The following is a 26,751-nucleotide window of genomic DNA, read 5'->3' on the forward strand; positions in this document are numbered from 1 at the left end:
GGCAGTGGAATGGAAGGTGGACTAACTTACACAAATAATCATGGCATGTTACTGTATCACCATAACCCACTCAGAAAAACTTCCCCAGAAGGCAGGCAGTCTAAAAGAGCAAAGTCCTGAAAACGAGTGGTGTCTGTTCACCCCACAGATACGCTTTTCAGTCTAAGGACACCCTAGTCGTCCCCGTTCACCTGACGCTGCCACCGAGGTCTCGATGCCTCAACACTTTTCCTTCCATATCAGCTCCTCTTCCTGCTCTAACGCAGGTGTCCTGCCCGGGGAGGTGAGGGACAGCGCAGACCCCGTACCTTGTCTAATTTCACCCGAGACTCTCGTCCACATTCCAGAGGGGTGGTGAGGGTATTCAAATCCTGACCCCAGAAGGCAAAAAACTTCTCGATTCGGAGACTACGGAGAGCATAATACCCAGCATTCCGGATTCCATACTTCTGTCCAACACTCATCACTTCATTGTAGACGTGCAGGGCGTACTACAGGGAGAGAAGAAAGGTTAGTGAGCAGCAGACCTTCAGATTTCAGGAAGGCGCGTGTCTGCTGAGCCTGGTGGCCGACACTGTTAACCTGGACAAGGGGGCGGGTTCTGTAAAATTCTCACGATGTCTCATCCACAAACCAGAGTGCTACAACCCAGAAGTATGAGCCAGGGTCACCCTTGACCCGGACTTAAGCTCCATGAAAGCAGCAACCATGTCTCTTCACGTCTAGGGAAGTAACTCATAGCAGATATTAAATATATGTATTTATATATAGAAATCATTAAGTAATAATTGCTTAGATGCATTCATAGATGCATTCTCACTGCCCAGTAAATGATCAGTCTCACAACTGCTTCACAAATAGCCCGCTCACCCGCCACTGGCTTTGTTTTCTTGCCCCAGTCCCCTTTTGCACTGGTCACGCTATGAAACATGTTACGCATCACTCTGGATGTGTGCACCTGATATCTGGTTTTTCACAGATTACAGCGGCTCACAGAGACCCCAGATGAGGCACCGGGGAAGGAGCCAGGAGAGCAGAGCTCTCCCGCCCGCGTCCCACAACATCCTGCCTCTCACATTGCTCTTTTCTTGGTTCCAGAAACGTATTAAGTATCATAACTTAAATGAAAGTAAGTTTTCCAAATTGAAAGCAAAATTTTCAATCCCTATCTAAATATACTCTGTTACGTCTAAAGCCCAATAACAGACTATGCTGTTTACTTTAAAAACTGTAAAATAGAAGACAAAACAAGACACAGAATTAAGTCAGAGAAAGACAAACACTATATGATCTCACTTATATGTGGAATAAAAAAAAACCCATAGAAGAAGCGATCAGACTTGTGATTACCAGTGGCAGGGAGTGGAGGGAGGGGGAATTGGAAGACGGTGGTCAAAAGATGCAAGCTTCCGGTTGTAAGCGAAGAAGTAGTAGGAATGCAGTGTACACCCTCATGACTGTAGTTAACACCACTGCTGTATGGTACACAGGAGAGTTAAAAGTCCTACGAGTTCTCATCACAAGTAAAAATAATTGGGTTTTCTTTTTTGCTTTTTCTTTATTGTGTCTACATTAGATGATGGGTTCTAACTAAACAGCAGTAATCATTTCACAATCTACTAAGTCAATCCGTTACACTGTACACCTTTGTCAACCTCTATAGTGATGTATGCCAACTATATCTCAATGAAACGGGACAGGGGAGCAAGACAAAAATATCAGCTGCTTTGGTATTGTTATACTTTATCTTGGCAATGTACTCTGCTCTATAAACTTCACTACTGCAGCTGAACAAGCTGAACAAACCACTGTGGTCAAGACAACTTTAAATGTGGGAAAGGGGGCACCATCTGAATTAGCAAAGCTGGGGAGGAGACCAGTGGAGACTGGCAGGAAAAGGCGAATAAAGAGCCATTATCTCTGCTGGGCTTGGTGCTTTACCATCTCAAGCTGAATACTTGAGTTAAGAGGACAGCAAAGGAAGAAAGATTTAAGCAGGTGATTAGTTCTTGCTAGACAAGTGGAGCAGAGGGAAAAGTGGGTCCCCATCGTTGACTCGTTTCCTCACTAAATGCTGGGAAAACCACAAGAGTGGGACCAGTCCAGGAAAATCATAAGGCAGAAACCGGGGCCTTCCACAGAGCCACTCCTCCAGATGGGGTTTGGCCAATCAGTGACTTTGGGAACCCAGGCAGTATGGCCCTTCGGAATCAATCCCTGTCCATACAGGCAAAACGTACCAGCTACATCTGGATCAACTCTAATTAAATCATGAATAATCCCCTCTTAATATTTTTATAATATTTCTGAGTGTAGAAAAGCAGATGCGATTTCATGGGCAGATAAGTCTGTGCTTCATTCAATGATTAAAACCTAACACTAGGGTAGCAGGAACGGGGAGTAGAAGGAGGTGGAAGAGGTTGCAGAGGGGATAACGGTAATGGGGGAAAATACAGTAAAAACTGAACTGTTAAAAAAAAACCAGCACTGCGAGTAACAGGACTGATGTTACGAACAGGCCAAGGGCGCCCACAAGCACTGCTACCTGTCACAACGGGACCGGGAGGGAAAGTGTAGGAAAAGAAGCTGTTAAAGAAAAACTATCTTTATATGGTAAGACTGAACCCTGGAAATTCCAGAGAATCAACTAAAAAACAACTATAAACAACTTAGTGAAGACTTAGGTTAAACAATCAATATACGGGGAAAAACAGCTTTCATATATCATAATTACTTAGAAGGTAATGTAACAAAGACATCTTTCCCATTCGCAATAGCAACAACAAATATTATTCAAATAAACAAGAAACGTAAAACATCTACATGAAGAAAACTTCAAAATACCTCCAAAGGTTACCCCCCAAAAAAGTGAATAAAAAATAAAACATACTTTGATTGTGAGATTCAACACATAAGAATGTCAATTCTCACCCTGGCTGGTATAGCTCAGTGGATTGAGTGGGCCTGTGAAGCAAAGGGTCGTGGGTTCGACCCTTTCCCAGTCTGGACACATGCCTGGCTTGCAGACCAGGTCGCCAGTAGGGGGTATGCGAGAGGCAACCACACATTGATGTTTCTCTTTCTCCTTCCCTTCCCCTTTCTCTAAAAATACAGTCTTTAAAAAGAAAAAAAAATGTCAATTCTCTGTAATTTATAAATGTAACACAACCCAAAACACAGGGTGTTAACTAAATGATTATAAAGTTCACAGAGGAAAAGAAGGAAACAGGAATCGTTTTTCTTTTCCAGAGTGTTCTAAGCTATGATGGAGGATAAGCACTTACAAATATTAAAATATATATAATGGCAAATACAGCAAATCAAAAGACAAATGGAAAATTGGCAAAACAAATTTACAACTCAGACTTCTGGCCAAGATGGAGGCATAGGTAAATATACTTTGCCTCCTCGCAAAACAGGACAATAAATTAAAAACAAAAAACAAAAAAACAGAAATGCCAGAAAATCGAACTGTATAGAAGTCCGAAAACCAAGGAGTAAAAGAAGATTCATCCAGACTGGTAGAAGGGGCAGAGATGGAGAGAGGACGTGCAGCAAGGTGGAGGCTGGAAGACCAGGACGGTCCCACATTTGGATGTGGGTAAACTGGGAGGAGCAAGTGGGGAGTGAGACAGACTGCACAACCCAGGGTTCTAGTGCCAGGAAATAAAGCCTCAGAACCTCTGACAGTAAAAATCTGTGGGGGTTGGGGTGGCAGGAGAAATTCCCAGACTCACTGGAGAGACCCACCCACCAGGGAATCAGCACCAGGAGGGCCAAATTTGCCTGTGGGCAGCAGGGGGAGTGATTGAAAGGGGGCCGAGAGCCATGTAAACAGCACTGTTCCCTCTTGGACCCCTTACCACAACACAGCAATGTGGGTTACCCAGCCCTGGTAAATACCTAAGGCCCCGCCCCTTACTACTTAACAGACACACATGGGCCAAATGAAAGAGCAGATCAAAGCTCCACAAAAAAGACAACTAAGCGATGAAGAGAGAGCCAGTCTACCTGATACAGAGGTCAAAACACTGTTAATCAGGATACTCTCAGAAATAGTTGAGTATGAACACAAAATAGAGGAAGAAGTGAAGGCTTTGAAAAGTGAAATAAAGGAAAATGTACAGGGAACCAACAGTGATGGGAAGGAAACCGGGACTTGAATCAATGGTTTAGACCAGAAGGAAAAAATAAACATTCAACCAGAACAGAATGAAGAAACAAGAATTCAAAAAAAAACGAGAGGCTTAGGAACCTCCAGGACATCTTTAAATGTTCCACCATCCGAATCATAAGGGTGCCAGAAGCAGAAAAAGAGGAGCAAGAAATGGAAAACTTATTTGAAAAAATAATGAAGAACTTCCCCAATCTGGCAAAGGAAATAGACTTCCAGGCGGTCCAGGAAGCTCAGAGAGTCCCAAAGAAGTTGGACCCAAGGAAGCACACACCAAGGTACACCACAATTACATTACCCAACGATAAAGATAAGGAGTCTTAAAAGCAGCAAGAGAAGAAAAAAGTTACCTACAAAGGAGTTCCCATAAGACTATCAGCTTGTTTCTCAAAAGAAACCTTGCAGGCAAGAAGGGGCTGGAAAGAAGTATCCGAAATCATAAAAGGCAAGGACCTACACATCCAAGATTGCACTATCCAGCAGAGCTATCATTTAGAATGGAAGAGCAGAGAAAGTGCTTCCCAGATAAAGGCAAGTTAAAGGAGTTCACCATCACCAAGCCCTTATTATATGAAATGTTAAAGGGACTTATCTAAGGAAAAGATGATCAAAAATAGGAATTAAAAACTCACAACTATCAACAATTGAACCTAACAAAAACAAACTAAGCAAACAACTAAACAGGAACAGAGTCACAGAAATGGAGATCACATGGAGGGTACCAGTGTGGAGAGGGAGAGGGGAGGATGGGGGAAAAGGTAAAGGGAATAAGAAGTATAAATGGTAGGTACAAAACAAGTCAGAGGAGGAGGTTAAGAATAGTATGGGAAACGGAGAAGCCGAAGAACTTCTGTGTACGCCCCACAGACATGAACTAAGGGTGGGGGAGTGCTGGTGGGAGGGGGTGCAGGGCAGAGGGGAATAAAGGAGAGAAAAGAAATGGGACAACTGTAATAGCATAATCAATAAAACATTTTTTTAAAATGCACAACTCAATGGCAAGGACTGAGAGAATGCCTAAAAACTCATAAAAAGATCGATAATTCTATACAGAAACAGACAACGGATAGGGCCAGAACATTCATTCATACATGTGTTAAGCATTTCTCTATGCCCAGTACTTACTTCTCTAATGTCCTGGGGATATAAAAGTTAAAACAGATAAATATCTCTGCCCTCAGGGAACTTACATTTAAATGTGTAATCTGAAGAACAAAAGAAAATATATCTTATTAGACAATGGTAAGCACCATGGAGAAAAATAAAACATGGAAGGTGAATAGGGAGAACTGGGTGTCGGGTTGCAAGTTTAAATAGCGTCATCAAGAAGGTAACGTGAATACCTCCAGAAGCAGTACAGCTGTGAGCTTGGGAGTATCCGTCTGAGGGAGAAAAGGATGCACCAGGGGAAGGGGAACAGCAAGTGGAAAGGGAAGGAGTCTAGCATGTTCAAAGACTAGCAGGAAGTGAAAGGCAGAGAAGACAGGTCAGATACGATCAGGAGAGAACAAGCAGAGAATGGTGGACAGAACTTGTGTAGGCTCTGTAGATGATGCCAGCCTGCGAACCAAAGGGTCGTGGGTTCGATTCCCAGTCAGGGCACATGCCTGGGTTTGGGCCAAGTCCTCAACTGGGGGCACATGAGAGACAACTGAACATTGATGTTCTTTCCCTCTTTCTCCCTCCTTTCCCCTCTACCAATAAATACATAAAATAAAAAAATAATAAAAAAAAAACTGCACTGACACCCTGGCTGGTGTGGCTCAGTGGATTAAGCCCTAGCCTGTGGACTGCTGGTTCTAGTTTGCTGGTTCTGTTCCCAGTCAGGGCACATGCCTTGGTTGCAGGGAAGGTCCCCATTTGGAGATGTGTGAGAGGCAACCGACTGATGGATCTCTCACACATCAATGTTTCTCTCTCCCTCTCTAGAAGTAAACATTTTTTTAAAAAACTGCACTGATGAACTATTTTGTACCTATCAGTCTAAAGTTTGGCATCTTCACGTGTTAGTACATGTAATGAGGAACAAGACATGGTTTTTTTCCTCCCCTGAAGACATGCTTATTGATTTTAGAGAGAAGGGAAGGAAAGGGGGAAGAGAGGGAAAGAAGCATTGAAGTAAGAGAGAAGCATCAATTGGTTGCCTCTCGTACTCACCCCAACCAGGGACTGAAACCATAACCTAGGCATATGCCCCGACTGGGAATCAAACCTGCGACCCTTTGGTTCACGGGACAACACGCCAACCAAGTGAGCCACACTGGCCAGGGCAAAAAGACACTCTTGTACACTGAACAATTTTATAATAGCAAGGGACTAGAAACATCATAAATGTCTATAGTACCAGACTGGTGAAATAAATTGATTCAACTATGTAATAGAATACTATGCCACTATTAAAAAATAAAGGAAAGAAAAAAGAGGAAGCTCTTTTTAGGTACTCCTAGGAAAAGATCTCTAAGATAAATTGTTAAGGAAATAAAAGAAATAACAGTATGTTTCTGTTTGTGATTCTAAAAACGGGGTTAAAATGTCTTAAACTTGCTTCTATATGCTCAGAAATCTCTAACATGACATAAAAACTAAGATCGCTGGTGGTAGTTGGTGGGAACTGGTCAAGTACAACGGAGTATTTTGGATTTTTATTTTTAAACCATGTGAATGTATTACCTATTCAAAAAAAAGTAAGTAACTTAGCCCTGGCTGGTGTGTATCTGTAGATTGAGTGCCAGCCTGCAAACCAAAGGGTTGCCAGTTCAATTCCCAGTCAGAGCACATGCCTGGGTTGTGGGCCAGGTCCCCAGTAGGGGTGCACAAGAGGCAGCCACACATTGGTGTTTTTCTCCTCCTCTTTTTCCCTGTCTGAAAATAAATAAATATATAAAACAAAAAGTAAATAATTTTACAACGTTAAAATTTCTAGCACAGCCTGTTCGATTACCAAGGTGCAATGAGACACGGCTCTGTAGCCCAGCCAGTGCTCAGCAAGGTGTGGGGCAGCCGGCGCCCCTTGCTTCGGTGCTGCTCACCTCTATGGGGATGTAAAGCATGAAGCCCGGCTCTCCCGTGTGGGTCATGCTCATCACCCGGATCCCATTGGCATAGCCCACGCTCATCTCCTGTGGAAATAAAGGGAGAGTCAGTGTCAAAATTCTGATGGAAGTGGGATGGATGCCTGAGGTAAACCCTTCTCTCAGCTCTGCACCCTTCAACCCTAAAGGAGAGATGTGTGAGTGAAAGAATTTCATCCTCAAGAGTGGTCTGTTTCTGGGGACCAATTTATTAGGAGAGGAGCACGGCCTCTACAAGGTCTCTCCTCGTGACTACCCTCCGTTTCAGGAGTGCTAGCCAAGCTGCTGCGGGGCAGTGGAGGCCAAGTCTTTGACAAGCATGAAATAGTACTTTTTGCAAAGTCCTGTTCGAGATCTGTTTTAGTCAGGTGTGTCAGGGGGCAAATGTCGCCTCAGGGGATCTCAGCAGTCCGTCCTGGGCACCTGCCCACAAAAGGTGATGCCTGATACGCACAGAACGTGGTTCACCTGCTGCCCTGGGGTCTGAGACCGTGCTTATGATGTTCAAAACCTGTTCACAGCAGCTCGGTTACCTGTCTCAGTTACTGTTCCCACAGAGGAGGGAGCCAAGTCCCACATGGCACTAAAGCAAACAGCTGCCACGGGACGCCCAGTGTCAAATGGCACTCTGCAGAACACACATGCGCATCGCTCCCCCCAGACGCCAAGCGTGTGCTGTGAAGGAGTCACTAATGGCTACGGGGGAGTTTTCTGTTGCTTTCGCTCTGCCATGGAGAAAAAGGAAAACTATAAAATCAATTAGTAGGTGGATCCCAGCTTCTGTCTGAATTGCAAAGAGCCCCTTCTCAGTAACTGTGCCAAGCTGCTTGTGACAGGTTGACAAAAACACCTGTCTGTTAGGACTTCCAATCAGCCACTGCCTAGAGTATTCAGTTATTTCTTTCATTCAGTTACAATTTGTTCACTTATAGTTGTTGAGTAAAAGAAAGAAAATTATGTAGATTGTTCAGGGATTTACCCATACCATTAGTACCTGAAGATGCCACAAACACAGACGCTCCTCCACCGCTGGGTACAAAAAGGAGGAGGCCCTGCATGGGGAGAAGGACCTGACCCGGACGTCTCTGGCGTAATCCTGCAGCTTAGAATTTTAATCTACTGCTATAGAAAGCAATAAATATATAGAACTGATATTCTCAGAAGTTAAATCCACTTCAAATATATCCTAACACTTACTAATAAGGAGACCTGGAAGGGTGAAAAATAAAGGAATTTATTCTGTCATTTTATTTACTTAATAAACGTCAACACACTTTGGGGGTGTTACCGACACAGTAAGAACATGTGATTGCCATCTATAAAAGACACTCCCCACCCACTTAGAAGCCAGAACTTCACTAGCACCTACCTTGCAAAAGAGACTTGGGAAGTGGTCTGGAGTCATTGGTGCATAGGACAGCTCGGACAGCACATCCACAGCTCGAGGGCCAATCAGATTGAGGGCTAAACAGAAAAGAACAAGAGATGTCTGGCTGTTCCAGGTGAACAGCCGAGCTAATGAGAAAGGTCTGTTGTACACTTGCTCACCTATGACCAGGCCCAGGTGGCAAGACCACAAATATGTCTCTTTGCTTAGGCAAGCCAAGGGGTACCTGATTTTGGCAGACACGCCTCTCTCGACAGGCCTGCTAAATGCTGACTACGAGCAGGAGAGGGTCTGCCCGACTAGAGTTTCCTCTTCCTGGGGACACAGGAAGGCCACATTCATTCCATAACTTCCTTTGCAGTCAGATGGGATCATGAGACCAAGCCCTGACCAATGAGACAGGACCCCACTTACAGGGCCAGCCATAACCGCGCTGCACGGTTCCCTTCCCCTCATCTTCCCTGTGTGGCTACATGATGGAAAAAGCCCCAATCCCAAATCGGGACCAGGAGGAGAGCCCTGAGAGGAGCTGCCCAGTCTCTCTGGACTCTCACGTTTGTGACAGCAGCTTGTGCCACCTGCACACCAGCTACCTTCCTATGGGCCTGAACACAGCTTTGGTTCAAGATGATTCTATAGTTTGCCAATCTGGTAGCAAGAGTTTATCATATTTGCTGATATGATGGGTTGAGAATGAGGGCCTGGTGGGGTGAGCGGCAGGAATAGATTAAGGAGAGTAGATGGAGGGGCTAGACATGGAATGGGGTGGCATTAGAGGAGGGCTGCTCCCCTAACAGAACCACTGAAATAGGAAATTAAGGTCATCCTTAAAAATTATTCACTAAAAAGCTCTGGCTGGTGTGGCTCAGTAGATTGAGCGCCGGCCTGTGAATCAAAGGGTCGCCGGATCAATTCCCGGTCAGGGCACACGCCTGGGTTGCAGGCCAGGTCAGATCCCTGGTAGGGGGGTGCACAGGAAGCAACCACAGAATGATGTTTCTCTCCCTCTCTTCCTCCCTTCCCTTCTAAAATAAATAAAATCAAAAGCAAAGATGCCCTAGCTAATGTGGCCCAGTTGGTTGGTGCACTGTCCTGTAAACCTAAAGATCACAGGTTTGATTCCCAGTCAGGGTACATGCTTAGGTTATAAATTTGGTCCCTGATTGAGGTGCGTATGGGGCAGCTGATTGATGTTTCTCACGTCGATGTTTTTCTCCCTCTCTCTCTCTCTCTATAAAGTCAATAAGCATGTCCTTGGGAGAGAATTTTTTAATGAAAGCTAAGGGGAAATTTTGAAAAAAAAAAAATAGATAATATAAAAATGCTTTAAACTGTAGAAAACAAAACAATGAAATAAAAAAGAAAAAGTAAAAATTATTTACACATTCATTCAACCAATATTTGCACTCCTACACGCTATCTGTAGGGGACACAACGGTGAACAAAACAGTGATTCAAGAACTCATCCCATGCTTCACTGGAAAGACACGGGGCAGTATGAGAGCTCAACTTCCATCACCAGAGAGCCTCCTCCATGCTTCTAGTTCTGACAAAGCTGGATCACCTGGCCTGTCCTCACGCAGTGACCCCAGAGGACCCCCAGAGGGAAATACCAGTATATTTCCAGGTGACGTCCTCCAGAAGCAGATCGCTGTCCTGCGGCATGTGTTTCTTAAGCCAGGCCCAACAGTGGACCTGCTGGTCAGTTGGAGAAATCATGAAGAAGCTGAAAGTGAGACCCACAAGTCATCAAAACCAGGCAGCAGAAAAAAGGATCAGGAAGCAATCAAGTTCTCAGCAGTTTCAAATCAGTAAGTAGAACACTGGCAAATGAGCTCTTAGCTTTCAGAGAGCGCCAGCAGCACAGAATCCTAGGATACACCCCACATAAGGAGAAATAGGAGGCTGGTTTCTGTTACCATACAGCCCTACTGATGTAAGACATGACATCTCCCAGTAGGGCAACTAAGTTTTCACATCGGGTTTTACATATCTGTTGCGTTTTTTTCTTTTTCTTCCCTAGTGATTTCTTTTTGTATTGGGCTGCTAATGAACTGGTGATGAGATAATGAAATATGTTAGTCTTTGGTATAATTCTGGTTTCCTGGAAAAGTGAGCTGGGCACTTTGCTCTGCCACAGCACCCTCAGGGAGCCAGTGCTGGAGGGCGCTGGCAGCGGCAGCTGACCTCACCTGCGCTTGTTCAGGCGTGCTATGCTGCAGTCATTCTCGTAGCCGCCACCCTCGTTGAGCATGCCAGTGTGCACGATGTGGCCCACGGGCACATCAAGGTCATTGGAGAAGAGGTACTGTAGGGTTTCCAATGCCTGATCTCCACTGGACTGTAGGGTTAAGAAACAAAGCAGAGAGAGCACAAGATCATTTGGCTGGTAACACGGTCTGATGGGCAATGTGACTTACTAAGAAAATTCAGTTAGCCCCGGCTGGTGTGCCTCCGTGGACTGAGTGCCAACCTGCAAAGGGTTGCCACTTCAATTCCCAGTCAGGGCACATGCCTGGGTTGCGGGCACACGAGAGGCAACCACCCTAATGCTTCTCTCCCTCTCTCTCCTTTCCCCTCTCTCTAAAAATAAAATCTTTTAAAAAATAAAAAGATAAGACATTAAAATATACAAGTTCTTAAAGAATCAGTTTTGAGGAGACAGATGAAAAAAGGAGGCATTCAATAAATATGTACTGTTTCCTAGTCTGTTATATTGGTCTCCAAATACTTACTGTTATTTCAAACTTTGTGAAAGAGGACATGTCAATGACACACACGGCTTCCTTACAGCACTTGACTTCAGACTCCACAATGTCAAACCAGTCTGGCTTATAGAAAGTCTTGCTCTGCTCCAATGCCAGGAGGTCTACAGAACAGAAAAACAAAAGGAAGAGAGAAAAGGAGGGAATTTATACTGGGGGTGAGGGGGATCTCCCTATCTAGTTTAATATAACAGGTTTTTATTATTTTTCTTCCAGGAATACATTCTAGCTATATATATTTAAAAATAAGTTTTATTAGCCCTGGCTGGTGTGGCTCAGTGGATTGATTGCCAGCCTGCAAGCCAAAGGGTTGCCAGTTTGATTCCCAGTCAGGGCACGTGCCTGGGTTGCAGGCCAGGTCCTCAGTAGAGGACATAGAAGAGGCCACCACACATTGATGTTTCTCTCCCTCTCTTTCTCCCTCCCTTCCCCTCTGTCTAAAAATAAAAATAAAATCTATCTTAAAAAATAAGTTTTATTAATTCTCAAGGCAAAAAAAAAGTGAGCAAAAATAAAAATGTGATGTTTACCCTTGTCTGGTGGCACAAAGTACTTTGGCCTCTCAAATCCATGTTTTTCCATCCATCTGGCTCCTTGTGCATCCAGTCGGTCATAGAGAGGAGATGTGCGTAACTGCCTCCCCGTCTGAAAGTCCCAACGGGGAACCTTCAAATCATATAGCAGAGCTAGAACAGATCAGAATAGTCTATGGAAGCCCAACCACAGAGCTGAGCACCCACTATCCACTAGACTCGGAAGTTGCTCCTTTTCAACAGAGCATTCTTTCCAGGCTAATGCAGCAAAATTTGCCGAACAGGACCCAGTATCACAGGCGTGCTCCAGAAGACAAGGATAATGCTGTAAGAGTCGGTGTCACCCGACTCTTACAGTTACACAGCTATAAAGTCACACGATGACTCCACATCTCTGTGCACAATTACGGTTCCAAATTAGTAGGGAGAAACAATGGGAGAAAGGTCACAGTTTTAAACTTTGCTAAGCTCCATAGAAGAGATGAAGGTGATACTGAGGGGTCACAGGTGTTTACAAAGTATGAAAAATGGCACTTGCTTCTCTACAGTGCTTCTGTTGTCGGGATCTCAGACCCATACAGACATCTCCTCTCCAATGTTTAACCCATTTCTGAAGTGATCGGGCACAGAGCATACCTTGAATTGGTGGCTCTGAAATCTGACAGGTTGCATAGTATTGCCCCAGTGACATTATTCACATAACAAAGCTAGAGTCAGAATTCATTTCTCCTAATGTCCAATCTGTAACAGCAATGAGTAAAAATAGCCAGAAAGAGTATGATATCTAGTCCCTTCCAAAGAGAAGACCTGACCTCACCCATTCCACACAGGAAGAGCATCGGGGCTGTGGGGGAGGCTGGGAGAATAAGAATCAGGACACCACGCAGGTTTTCTGACACTGTGACGATCTGTCAATCTCTGGTATTTTTAGGTTCTGCTTCCCCCCTCCCCACTTTCTGTCATGCCTGCAATTTCTGTTTTATGAGAATCAGAAAATGCCACCAAACACATATTATCAAGGAGAAATTCAAGCTCAGTTATGATTTGCACAGGTTCTATAGTAGCTGTGGGTGGGGACATCTAGACTTACGACAGTTCAACGTTTTAACCAGAGTACTTGCTAATAATTAAAGAAGCTCAGCAGTCACACGCACTGCTGCCAAGGCCTCTGTCCCCCACAGCCCAGCGTTCCGACTCAGGCCACGCCGGTGTTAAAGGTCAGCCAAGTGCCCATCGTGAAGGGAACCTCCAGCTACTAAACCAGCAGCTCGTTCTTAATAAAGAACAGTGGTCACAGCCAATACAGAGACTTGGTTCTGAGCATAAATATGCCCAAAATATTTAGACATATTTTGGCGAAGTCTGAAAATAGTTCCTCAGTATAAGAAAAATGAAATGACAATCTGATTTGGTTCAACTCCTGATACAAAAGGTAGAAAGTAAATGAGAAACAAGGCAGAGTAGCCTTGAAATAAAGAGACCGATCCTTCCAAGATGGAGGGAAGTAAGAACACGGAGAAAGACGGCAGGAATGTATGCTTTGTACATACATCTGAAGCGGTTTCCTATCTTACCAGCATATCATGGATTCATGACAAAAGTCACTCAGAGAAGCTTGAAGCTTTGAGAATAACTTAGCAAGTTCTCTGCCTTGGAGGGCAAACCATGGTCCCAAAGACCCGGTGGGGACCGCGGGCACTCACAGTGGCAAAGGGAATCTTCCCAGGCACAGTGGGGAGCAGGCAAGGCTGGGAACGTGAAAGCTGCTGCTGCCAGAACCCGACAGGAATCCCCACCTGTAAGTCCTATTCCCCTGCCCTGCCCCCGGATGTGAACAGCTACACTGCACGCAAGAGAAAATGGTCTGTAAATATCACGTGGAGCACAACGTCCCAACACGGGCCCGAAACAGTCAAACACTGGAAGCTCAGCTTGAAGCAATTATTAAGAACTGAGGAAAAACCTGTTTCTTTGAGTGAGAACAGAACCAAATAATGCACCTGCAGGCAGGTGCGACTGGGATAAAGCTTCACTTACGCATGACTTCCATGACCCGGTGGCGCAGAAAGGTGCGGCTGCTCTGCAGGGCTCCGAAACGCTTCAGGTCCAACTCCCAGACGCTTTCTGAGGGATAGCCATGCACCATCCATTCGGCGAGGTACCTGTTTGGGGGGGCGGGATGACAGTTGTTGGGCCGCACGTGTGACTCTCCTCAACACTGGACCAGGAATCAAGAAGCAACAGGATCAAACGTCCTATCTTGTCAGGAGCCGGTTCAGAGATTCTGGGTAACTCGCCCACCTGCTCCGGAAGAGACAAACCTGGACCCCGCTATGACCGCTCTCACAAGACCACTACAAGGGTTTCAGCCCTAATGATAAGGTTCCCTAGAAAATGTTTAAGACACAGGCCCATCTAGGAAGACATAAGACTAAAATAAAACCAAATGCATTCTCCTTCACACATCCAATGCGTTTTTTTCTGTGAAACACTCTGCTCAGGAAGGTGTACGCTATCTGACCACACCTCCTCTGCACCAAAGGCTTTGGGAACTCCACTTCCGTAACTGTTTTCAGAGCCATTCTACAATTCACTCTAGAAAAAAGATCACAGTAGTTTAAAAAAAAAAACAATTTTTAATTGTGGAAATATACATAACAAAAATGACTACCTTAACCACTTTCAGGTGTAAAGTTCAATGGCATTAAGTATATTCACATTACTGTCCGACCTTCACCACCGTCCATCTCCCAATTTCTTCTCACCTTCCCAGACTGAGCCTCTGCGTCCATGAAGCAGTCACTCCCCACTCCCTCCCTGCCCAGCTCCCAGCATCCACCTGTCTACTGTCCGTCTCTCTGAACTAGACGAGTGTAAGTCTCTCATGCAAGTGACACAGCATGTGTCCTTTCATGAGCCACTTATTTAATTTTTATTAGTACCTGCTTTTTAAATAAAAACTTCTAATACTCAGCATGATCCTCTGTCTCACCTCACCTGGATATTTCCAAATTCAAATACACACTCAAAGGACCCACATCTGTTACAGCCGAGAGGGTGCACAGAAACACCCCTCCTGAGGTCTCCGTGGCCACCTCCAAAAGAGGAGTCCCAAAGACATTTTGAACAAAGACATTTCAGGAGTATCAGGACAGCCCTTCCCTGGTAATTATCCTGAAAGGCACTAAAATTACATGTATCTTCTTACTAGCATACCAGGTGAAATGCATTCATTACATGCCATTCTAACAAGTGATTCCAGAAAGGAAGAAGCCCACTCAGCTCAGTGTGAGTGAGACAGACTTACTTGCCAGCTCCGCCGCCGAACGAAAGGCCAGCGGAGTTCATTCCCGCCAGGACGAAGTAGCCCTGCACCAAAGGGGACTCGCCCATGATGCACCTCATGTCCGGTGTGAAGGTCTCGGGGCAGTTCACCAACTTCACGATCTCCAGGGTCTCCAACTCTGGCATCCTACGCAGGAGAGAACTCAGCAGGGGCTCTGAGCAATAAAAACAAAGCCAAAGGAGTCCTCAGCTTCAGGGGATTCAAAACTTCCAACTCCCTCTCCTGCCACAGAATCTCTTGGAAGAGGGCTTCTAGAAGAGCCAGCTGGGCCATTTCCCAGAAAGCAGAAACCTCACTGGGACCATGGAACACACCTATGAGGTGCTTGGCTTGAAGACTGAGAAGGAAGATACTCTCTGGAGAGGTAAGGTGCTGTGGAAGAGCAGATGACACCCGTGGGCACAGATAAGGATCTCGAGGGGCTCAGTGCTGAGGCTCCCACGTGGCACCGAGAGAGATGCCATGGCAGGGCGGGTTCCCGAAGCGGGAACAGCTGCAAAGTCAGACGCTCAGCCCGTCCCGCACTCCGTCACCTGGGAGCAGCCGGGGGCGGGGCGGGGAGACAGTGACACAGGTGACACCAGACGGAAGCTGGCTGGTGGGTGGGGTTTCCTTATGCTATGCTGTCCACTTGTAAAAGTTTGAAGTTTCCACAATAAAAAGATTTTGAAAAAAATCTATTAAGGGTGGGAAGGAAACTCTTCATTATAGACCCTTTCGTATCTTTTAAATTTGGAACCATGTGACTATATTAACTATTCAATAAATAAAATTAAAATAAAACTGAGTAAACAACCACATTGATAATTTTTCTAAAAATATCTTTAATTTTATAAGAAACCCTATGAAAATGTTTCCTCCTAGCCTAAAATTTTCAGCAATTTTAGATGAATAAGTAATAAGCCACAAGTCACTAACCAAGACTTAGTCTTCTGACTCTACTGCCCAGTAACCGCCCTGAGCCCAGGCAAACTCTGCAGCCTGCCCTCGGTAACCTCCACATTGGGCTGTTATAAGGATCAAAGAGCGTGCTATTCTTAAAAATGCTTTGAAAAATGTACCATCTTAGATGAGCACAGGGCATTTTTACTATTTAATTCACACACCGAAGTGATCCCAGTCCTCCTGCAGATTCTGAATCTCCAGCTGGTTCTTGCCCTCGGTGAAAATTGGTTTCGGGGTTTTCTCAAAGCCTCCAGACAAGATGCCACCCTGCCAGTTCCGAATATAAATCCTGCCATCAGCATCCATGACAGCTGAGAAAGAGAAATGACAAGGGAGTGGGGAGAAGAGAAAAAACCGGGGTTAGAGGTAAGCCATCTTTCTAAATGGACAGAAAACAGCAAAGCAGAAACACCCGCTATTGGCTGTATCAGCCGAGCAGCATCCCATGAGCACAGTGGACACCGCAGCTTTAAAACATCCTTCCAGGTCATCTGGGAGGTTCTCCCCCTCAGACTGACAGCGGAGACTGCCTCTCTGATTACCCCTCACAGGTCAGGTGTTTAGAAGCTTTGCCTAGTCCCCACCACCAGACTAGTAACAGCCCCTGCACCACATAAAGCCTGAGACGGGGACTGCCGAGCCCACTCCAGGGGCTCAGACCTTCGAAATGAATCAGACCCTCTCCTCCACACGCAGGGTCACCGAATATCCTGAGTTTACAGCTCACCCGTGACATTCCTACAATGTCCAGCATTCAAGTCTAACACTCCAGGTTAATTCCAAATATTATCAATTTAATAGACTTCTGTCTGGGACTACAATTAGCTTAAAGGGGAGAAAAATTGCTTAAGTGGAATGCCCATTTCGGCCATCCTTTCATAAAGAGTTCTTAAAGAAAAGTCAGAACTGGGCCACCCCGTGACATGCTCTAGAAAAGCCAAGACTCTTTCGGGCATGGTCCGTCCTCAGCAGAAAGTCTTCCTCTCCAGAGGACAGAGCAGGGCAAGGGAACAAGACTGAAAACAAAGCGCGGGTCCTCACTTGGCATGCTGCTGTGCAGAGGGGTCTCCCAGGGGCGAGTCAGGAGGTAGAAGTGTTCGCAGGCATGTAACGGGATACTAATCGGCTCCTCGTTGGCCAGACCCAGCTCGTATGCCCACTACAAATGGACAGATTGATTGTGGGTGGGAGAGGAACAACAAGACAAATGAGCAAGTTCAGCCTCTTGAAAAGAGTTTAATTTCAAGTGGCTTGTGTGTGCTCTTGCTACAACGTCTGGTGTAGGAAACCAAGATTCAGCCTGAGGTAGTTTAATTATTTGGATGGGGACCAATACTAGACTTTTCCAACCATAAAACTTACTTTTAGATCAAAGGTAGACAGACTTACCAGCTAGTAACAGGAGCTCGTGGAGAGCAAATGAGGCCTTTTAACAAAATGCCTGGCCTCAACTACAATCCCCAAGTACCAATCACGAGGAACTTCCCAAGGCAGGAAGTATTCCTACATCACCTTGAACTGTAGAGTAAACGGAAAGGACTAATGTGTCTTAAAAGCAGAAGCAGCTTAGTGTTCTGGAAATTGAACCCATGCTCCTGACACAATAAAACAGCCTAACACTTTATTTGTTATATTAAAGACTGAAATAAAACACCATGGAAAAATCCAACGCCAAAAATTTATGTTGATACCCAAGTGCTTCCCGGCCCTCCTGGCAGGAGAGCGCCGTGCCCCCAGGGAGGAAGCAGAAGGTCACACTCTCTGCTGGAGGGACGGTACGGGCTTCTGACGGGGAGGACGAGAACCCCGAGTCTTCCAGCCCACACAGGAAACGGTGTGGGCCCCGACATCTGTCTGGTTTGTCACCAGACAGTCTTAAGTCTCTACGCCAAAAAAGTCCCGGAGATAAAAGGTAAGAAAGAAAACCAGAGACCCCCTCTTGTTGCTAACCCACCTGACCAGCACAGTTGACAAAATACTGGCATTCGATCTGCCCTTTATCTGTCTCCACGCCAGTAACTTCACCTTTTTTGACCATCACGTGAAGAACACTCGTCCGGTCGTAGATCTGAACCCCTGTTCCAAGGCAAAGAAAGAGTGGGGGCATCGAAATCGAACCTCTCATGTTCCAGAATCAAGGCATCTGCAGCCGATTCTCAACTCTCAGGGAACACTGCAAAGGCCGGGTCAGTGCTTTAATTTCAGAAAACAAACAACTCCAGGAGCCACATCCTGAGACTGTAAATGAGACTTTCCCAAGGTTAAAAACAGCAGGCAAATTCAGTAACCGACCTGAGTGCACAATTACATTCCAGGAATGGTAAGAGGGGCGGGGGGGGTGGGAGGGGAGTTCAAACAGAGCACCTGAAACCCCAAAACGCCCATATCATGAATCAGTCCATTCAGAGCGCACAACACCACGGACACTGGCGTGTCTTCCCCTCATTCACTCCAAACCCGGGACACGGTCCAAGCTGTGGGTTAAATCCCCAAGGTGTGTTCTAACCTTGGGGCTTCTCAAGTTCAGTGGCTGAAAGGAGTTCCCTAAGTCTGAAGTGCACTAAATCAGTAGTAAGAGCAGTTCCTTAGAACTTTAATAAGAAAAATGTGGCCCCAAGGAAAAATACTAACGGATAGTATATTAAAACAAAAGGAGCCAGCGCACAAACTGGTAGCTGCGTGGGCATTGCTGCCTACTGAGAGACGCGCCCTGGCACAACCTCTGTGTCCTGATCCCAAACCTGCTTACCATTCTGGGAGGCAGCACTCGCCAGGGCAAGAGCCACATCGGCAGAGGACACCACTGCATCCTCGGGGACGTGCATGGCCCCCACCAGGTCGTGCACATTGAGGAGAGGGTGAAGTTCAGCCACTTTCTTGAGGGAGATGATCTCGGAAGGGATGCCTATGACACTGCCACAGAACACAAGGGGACAATGACATTCACTGGCCCCCTGGCAGAGGTCAGTGTGACAGTAAAGCCAGGACTGGCTTCTAGCCTCATACGTACTTCAGCCTTGAGTTGATGCGCTTCAGGGAGATCAGGCGGTCCTGAGTCTGGGCCAGAAAGATGGAGCCGGTCCTTATGTAACCTGTAGGAAAACCAGCCCAGACTCAGACAGACCAGGACAGACGCAGGGTGGTGCGGGCGAGCCCGTGAGACTGTGAGGGAGAAGGCCTGTGATGAGTCCTGGGAGGCCACCCTCCAGACATTCTCAGCTCAGAGCTGTGTGAGGATCAAATGAGACTTTAATGCACATAAAGTCATTCTTAAAATAAAAATAAAAGATTCCATTACTCAAAAACTCTTGGGGAGGAAGGGAACCCAGGTTCCATTATATTCTTCACTCTTTTTAGATTTTCTCCCCCTAGTTTTGGTGGGAGTGTAGCCCTTGGTGAAGACAGCCCCTGATATCAGCCCCCCAGGGTGTAGGAACCCCACCTCCTTCCCCAGGACAGCCAGTAGGCATGTGACCTAAGCTCAGCCAATCAGATCCCTGGGATACTCAGCCTTGCCAAGCAGGTGAATGGTGGGAGGTCACTTGAATTTCAAGTGCAGAGCACCCAGGCCAGAAGGCTCTGTTCCACCTGAGGTGCTGCCTGTGGGACCCTGGCCTCTACGCTGCCTCTAGCTGGTTTGTAATCAACATTCCTGACACCACCACTATTATACGTGGGTCAACGGCAATCCTCCTAAACTGTAACGACTCACTTTTCATGAAGAAAGAGTTGAATCAATCAGTTTCTTTTCAAAGGAAGTACAGTGAGAACAGTGTATTTTCTTAATTTTTGTTGAAATCCTCATATAAATATACCCTTCACTGACATGACAAGAATGTCTCAGTTTAGAAGAATGAAATTTCAGAGAAGGGTGTTTAAAAACAGTCAATTTACCAGACTACTCCAATGATTTGCCGGCTGATCACACTCTGGATTTCACATTGAGAGAAAGGGTTCAGAGTTACTTTATACTCACTACTATAGATTAGATATAGGAAAGTACTACTGTATATGTTCCTTTTAACCCACTATTTTTTAAATTGCATTATCACTGAGTTAAAAAATTGGCTCAATCTCCCTAAATCTAGGTTTCTTCAGCTGCAAAAGAATGATCCTCATCATAAGGTGCAGTAATACATGAAATACTCTCAAAGATTATAAACTTTCACATGGCCACACTCATGCTGCAGCCCTGCAGACACCAACACTCACGGTTGAGACGAGGCCTCAGAGTCACACAGCGCTCTGACTGACAGGTAGCTAACGCACACCCCAAGTAAGTGGACTATCAGGGTCATCTAAGCGGGTTGCACATGGTCACTTCACCTGTATCGATGGCTCAATGGCAGTCCGCTGAAGGAAGCGACCATAGCAGGGCACGCCCGCACAAATGCAAGATGGGAGGCCTCTGGACACCTGTCACCGTGCCGCCGCAGGTGAACCACTAGGGGGGCGAGAGCCTGAGGGTGATCCCCCTACTCCCACTCACCAGACTTCCTCACTGCCCCACAGGCATCAGGGAGCAGTCAGGGCCAATGAGGGCTTCAGACGGTGACCTACAAAGAATGCTAAGCTAACTTACCTTACAGAAAAGAAGCCCATGACCCTCATCCCTCCGGAATCCAACCAGGTGAGTGATGTAAGGCTCAGCAACCACCAGTATCTGACCCAGTGGATCCACCTCTGGGCCCGGTATGTGGACCCTCTTCTGACTAAACCCTGGGTAATACCCGATTTGAGTTCCTTGTTGTCATCATTAAATCCAACCAAAGGGACTGTTTCCTGCCTGTCCTGCCTGTAGCAGGCATCTTCCCTAATAAAATGCCAGAGACAGCGAGGCAGCAGGAGATACTTTTACTGTGTCCACTTGCAAGCCCTGCCTTTCCACAGGAGGCCTGGTCAGGTCCAATGACAGCACGGGGAGCCGAGGCGCCCAGGGCACGCCGGGTAAGGAGGCACTCGATCTCAGCGCTGTGGCGTGCAGGGTCACCCTCGGGTGCGTGCTCTCCTCACCCCAGTCCCGGCCCTGTGACGTGCCTGAGAATATACCACCTCTTCCTTCCAGGCCTCCTGTTCCTCTCCTAGCATCTCCTCTCTCCAACTCCATGGCTAGGAAACCCCAGTTACTGGGCAGACGGGCTTGCTCTACAGTTTACAAATAAGGGTACACTTCATGAAAGTATGAACTATATCAAGTAGAAATGTTATAAACCCAAAATTTCAAATAATTCAGATCTCTCTTTCCCTGATGAAAACACTGTCACATGTCATATAATTTCTAAACGGGCCGGCAAGGCACACCACACACTGAGCTTACACTCTGATCACACGGCAGAGCCACTTCAGTTGGCAAAAAAAGCAAAGGTACAATCCTTTGTCGGGATTAGTCTTGAATTACCCGTGATGTGACTTACACAATGTCTTCAGAAGAGAAACCCTGACATACACAAGTATCTGGAACCTCATCACAAGGTGTGGCTACCCACTCAGGACGACTAGTGCGCTCCCCACACGGCTCCGTCGGCCAGGGGAGCAAGCTCAGCTCCGGGCTTCTGGCTGATCCGCCACTGCACACCAAACTGACCACCTGTCCCCCTTCGACCGCATGGGGCCCCAGCGTGGATCAGTCTTCCTCTCCTCGGGACAACTCCTGCTCGCCCCAGTGCTGGTTAGCTTATAACCCCCTGGGCCCGTCCGCCCCATCCCACAGGGAAGGAGACATCTATGAACGCTCTCAGTCAGGAACATCCTCACCAGCAATTTTCTGAAGTCCAATGGGCCGAACTGTGCCCATCAGCACCTCAACTTACGTTCCCCCTCCTCCTGCTGTCAGAGCCAGTGCTGCCACTTACCACACTTCAGTGAGTGAACTACACCAGAAATGGCTCAGAAAACTTTCTTACCATAAGAAGAATTGCACTGCCTGAAAGGGATGTGGAATACTGACTGAATGTTCTCATTTTAAAAACAAGGAACCGAAGACAGCACAGAAGTGAAGAGACTTGCCCAAGGTAATCCTCTGCCCAGCAGCAGCGCCAGGGCTAGGAGTCAGGTCTGAGTCACCGGTCCCCAGGCCAGTTCACGGGGGACCAGCCACAGCACCGAGTGAGGGTCCGGGGCGCAGAGGCCAGTACATGGCTGACTACCTGCTTACCTGTTTGGATCCCTGTTTCTTGCTCTAACTGATGGTACAGTTTGTTTGAATAGTCTGCCATCTTCTGCTCGATGCTCAAGTGCCTGGCGGTGCTCACGATGCCAGCACAGAACCTCGTGGAGCCGGCAGCCAGCCTGCAGCATGGATCCAAAAAGCTATTAGTTGGGCTCACATGTCTGTGAATGCAGCACATTCAACTTCCACACTGCAGCATTGTTTAATCCTATCGAAGGATGGAAATGACCTACATGTTCGTCAACACGACACTGATTTCAAAATTAGAATTCACCCACACAATGGGATAGTATACAGCCATAAAAAAGGAATGAGACCACTTTTATGCAACAATGTGTAACAATCCTATTGAGAAAAGCAAAGTGAGGAACAGTGTTTAGGGAATGCTACCACTTGTATAAAACAAGGAAAAATAAATGAACACCCATATACACCAATACATACTGATGAATATAAACGTGCTTATAAATGGAGAGCATCGGGTTTGACACAGCAGGAACTTGCCTGGCCTCCAGCAAGGAGAACTTGAGGCCAGAGGTCAGGGGCAGGAGAGAGACATTCCCTATACACTCTTCGACAATTTTCTATGCTGGCTCATGTGAATGTACTGCCTTTTAAGAAATAAATTTTAAATTAAAAAAAAAAGTCCAGTTAGCTGTAGGCAATAGAACACAAAAGTCTTAAATAAAGAACATTAGGGAAAAATGAAGAAATTCAAATAAACTATGAACTGTAGTTGGTAATAATGTGACAATGTTGTGAGACAGCAACGCTAATATAAGATGTTAATAACAAGTGAAACTGGGGGCGAGTCTTATGGGAACTCCCTCCTACCTTCTGAATTGTTCTGTAAATCTCAAACTGTTTCAAAATAAATTACTTAAATGAAAAAAAAAAAAAAACAGAAATGGAGCAGAATGTAGGCAATGTGACTCCTCGAGGAAGGCCTCTGCCCATAGGGTTTACGCTGCTGCCCGACTACAGAAAGGGGAACAAGGTGTCTTGTGAACCTGAAATAAATACGTGTTTCAGAGACTTGTTTCGTCAGAATCTGCCAGCTCTCTGAAACCAGAAAACACGGCTTTTAGACATTGCCAAAATAAAACAAAGTATAGCGTTCCCCCCTGTGATTCTTCTCACGCTACTTAGCAACGCTGATTAGCTTCTGGTGGGACAAGGTCACAGGAAGGGGAGGGAAGAGGGAACCCATGTCTGGCTGAATCCTTACCTGCCCTGCTCCAAAAGGACAATGTCCTTCCACCCCATCTTGGACAGGTGATAGGCCACAGACGTGCCCATGATTCCCCCACCACAGATGACCACCTGTGCCTGGGCAGGCAGGGCAACAGAATGTTCCGTGGCCGCCGACGCACTGCTTCTGGCTGAGGACCAGTTCCGCCATCCTCGGCTGGCTCTGTGTCTGCGGACCACTGAGAGCCACCGGTAAAACATCACGTCAGTCAGCACCAGGAGACGTGCTCTCGCTCAGCTCGGGAGATTCCAAGCATTCGAACTAGACAGAAAAAAGCAAACGTATTTTGTTCCACTGCACTGAGCACACAGGATTCATGAGGAAAAGTTGCAACAAAAAGCAATCATCATTCAGCAAACACGTGAGGATTAACTGAGTCTCAGACACTGTGCTAGGTTCGCTACAACTGCAAGCAATAATGAAGAGGCCCCTGCCTTTAGTAGCTTTGACAGAAAGGAGAGCTGTGTATGTGCGGGCAGGGGGGTCAGCAATACACATATAAACGAGTCACAAGGAGTAACTAGGGGCATGATTAATACCCTGGTCAGGAAATATGACATTTGACAGAGAAAATGGAACTGGCTGAGTGCTTCCGACAGAGGAATGAGCATGTCAAAGGCCCGGCAGTGAGACAGACCTTGGTGAACTCAAGCACAGCAACAAGGCCAGAGTGTCCCCGGCATGAGTGGGGGAAACAATCTAAGATAAAGCTGGAGGCACAGGCAGAGAGCTGTTACACACTGTCCTTGAAAGTGGGGACTTTGTTCTAAGTGCCAAGGAAAATACTGAGGAGGAATGAAACGATCTGATCTATTCTCCAAGAGCAGTCTGCCCCAGGTGCAGACCGGGTTGTGGAAGGAGAGGGAAGGCAGAGCTAGGTTAGGAAGCCACAGCAGTAGTTTGGGGTAGCTTAGACAAGGACGGTGCAGAGGTGTGACTGGATGGTCTTGGAAATACAAGGCAGAAATAAGGATGATGGTTCTGTTTCTGGCTTAAGCAACTGGGGCCACTCACTGTAGTGTGAAGGAGAAGGAAGGAATAGGGAATGAGGCTGGGAGGCTAAAGTGCAGTGTGTGTGAGTGTGTATGCATTTGAATGTCCAACTTATATTTTATTGAACATGCTATTACAGTTGTCCTGATTTCCCTCTTCTGCCCCCCTCCACTCAGCACCCCCACTCTTTCAGGCAATCCCCCCACCATTGTTCATGTCCATGGGTCATGCTATAGGTTCTCTGAATGTCCAACTTGTAGGTATTAAGTACAATACACCCACTCAGCATGCACGTGGAAACACTGCGCAGCAGCTGGATGTGCGCGCCTGTGATTGGGAAGGAGCTGCGGGAGTCATCGGCACATGCCCAGTATTTAAAGCCCTGGCATTCTGAGGAACAAGAACTCTGAGGCTCTCCTGGCATTACAGATTGGGAGCGCAAAGGGAAGACTGGAGACAGGACTGAATGCTGCAGCTCAGGCAGAGCGTACAGATAAAGACAAGTGGCCGAAGAGAAGGAGGAGGAGCAGTCGGCACAACAGAAAGAAAACCAGGCAGGGGTATCACAGAAGCCAAGAGAGGAGAGGGTTCCAAGAGGCGGCTACCTGCAGGGGGGGCTGAGGGGCAGAGCCGGGTGCCCACATGTCCACCAGGATTTGACAGCACAGAGGTCCTGGTGTCCTCAAGAACGTTTTCCGGGGAGAGGGAGGGATGAGATATGGGCGAGAGCAAACTGAAGATAAGTGAGACACAGGGGTGCGGACAGCTCCATCACAGTCTGCTGATGGGGAGCAGAGAAGGGGGACGGAAGCGAGGGAAGAGTGCGGGGCAGAGCAAAGTGAGCTGGTTGTTTCCCAAGACGGGAGCTGATGAGAGTATTTCACTGCCATGGGATGACCCAGTAAAGGCAAAGAGACGGGCAAGAGGAGGCGATCCACAAAGACGGGTGTCCCAGGGAAGGACAGAGACACAGGGTTACAGGCCTAAGTGAAGGATGGCCTCGTGTTTCCAGAGGTCATGAGGGGGACGTACCCCCACACATCACAAGAATACTGGAAGGAGGAAAGAGAGCAAGGAACTGAAAGCCTGTTTGAAAAATAATGATAGAAAACATCCCTAGCTTGGTGAAGGAAAGACATACAAGTCCAGGAAGTGCAAAGAGTTCCAAAAAAGATGAACCCAAAGAGGCCCACACCGAGACACATCATAATTAAAATGCCGAAGGTTAAAGACAAAAAATAATCTTAAAAAAGCAAGACTTGTACATATGCTGCCTAGAAGAGACTCACTTCAGATCGAAACACACAGACTGAAAGGGAAGGAAAATGGTATTTCATGCAAATGGAAAATGGAAAAAAAAAAAGCTGAGTTGACAATACTTATTTTGGACAACATAGACTTTCAAGCAAGGGATGTAACAACAAAGGGCATTTCATAATGGTAAAGCGATCACTCTAATAAGAGATTATAACTCATAAACATCCACACACTCACTATAAGAGCACCTAAATATATAAAGCAAATACTGACAGACAAACAGAAAGAGCAACAATAATACAGTTATAATTGGGGATTTCAACACCCCACTGACATTAATGGATACGTCAACATCATCCAGGAAGAAAATTAACAAGAAAACAGTGGCCTTAAAATGAAATTTTAGACCAAATGGACATAATTGATATTTTTAGGACATTTCACCCAAAAGCAACAGAATGAACATTCTTTTTGAGTGCACGTGAAACACTTTCCAGGACAGACCACATGTTAGCCCACAAAACAAGTCTCGCTAAATTTAAGATGACTGAAATCATGTCAAGCACCTTCTCCCACCACCAGGGCATGAAACCAGAAACTGACAACAAGAAGAAAACTGAAAAACACATGAACACAAGGAGGCTAACTGACATGCTGCCAGACAGTGAATGGGTCAGCGACAAGATCAAAGAAGAAATCCAAAGCTACCTTGAGACAAAATTCCTCAGGAAAATATCGGCAAACTGAATTCAGCAACATGTTACAAAGACCATCCACCAAGATCGAGTGGGATTCATTCCCAGAATGCAACGTAGGTTCAATATCTGCAAATCAATTAACGTAACACACCACATGATCA

The 26,751-nt window shown here is 46.3% G+C and overlaps 1 protein-coding gene across 2 annotated transcripts in view; it reads right to left on the reverse strand.

The window, feature by feature from the left end:
* Window positions 1-26,751, reverse strand: part of PDPR (pyruvate dehydrogenase phosphatase regulatory subunit) — a 37,103-nt gene that overhangs the window by 5,542 nt on the left and 4,810 nt on the right. Inside the window, exons 2-17 of one of the 2 annotated variants that reach the window (XM_045818444.1) lie at window positions 23,619-23,903; window positions 22,376-22,509; window positions 19,232-19,313; window positions 18,971-19,134; window positions 18,176-18,297; window positions 17,263-17,380; window positions 16,383-16,532; window positions 15,238-15,430; window positions 13,968-14,092; window positions 11,928-12,083; window positions 11,368-11,501; window positions 10,825-10,973; window positions 10,246-10,358; window positions 8,615-8,709; window positions 7,204-7,293; window positions 309-491 (exon numbers count right to left, since the gene is read on the reverse strand). In XM_045818444.1, the coding sequence (XP_045674400.1) occupies window positions 309-491; window positions 7,204-7,293; window positions 8,615-8,709; window positions 10,246-10,358; window positions 10,825-10,973; window positions 11,368-11,501; window positions 11,928-12,083; window positions 13,968-14,092; window positions 15,238-15,430; window positions 16,383-16,532; window positions 17,263-17,380; window positions 18,176-18,297; window positions 18,971-19,134; window positions 19,232-19,313; window positions 22,376-22,509; window positions 23,619-23,842 (2,232 nt within the window). In that variant the 5' untranslated portion in view covers window positions 23,843-23,903. Of the gene's footprint in view, window positions 1-308; window positions 492-7,203; window positions 7,294-8,614; window positions 8,710-10,245; window positions 10,359-10,824; window positions 10,974-11,367; window positions 11,502-11,927; window positions 12,084-13,967; window positions 14,093-15,237; window positions 15,431-16,382; window positions 16,533-17,262; window positions 17,381-18,175; window positions 18,298-18,970; window positions 19,135-19,231; window positions 19,314-22,375; window positions 22,510-23,618; window positions 23,904-26,751 lie in introns of those variants that run through there. The other variant, XM_045818445.1, reaches the window with a different exon arrangement.

Source organism: Phyllostomus hastatus, unplaced genomic scaffold (assembly GCF_019186645.2).
Source record: "Phyllostomus hastatus isolate PE091 unplaced genomic scaffold, TTU_PhHast_1.1 phas_scaffold_345, whole genome shotgun sequence".
NCBI lineage: Eukaryota > Metazoa > Chordata > Mammalia > Chiroptera > Phyllostomidae > Phyllostomus > Phyllostomus hastatus.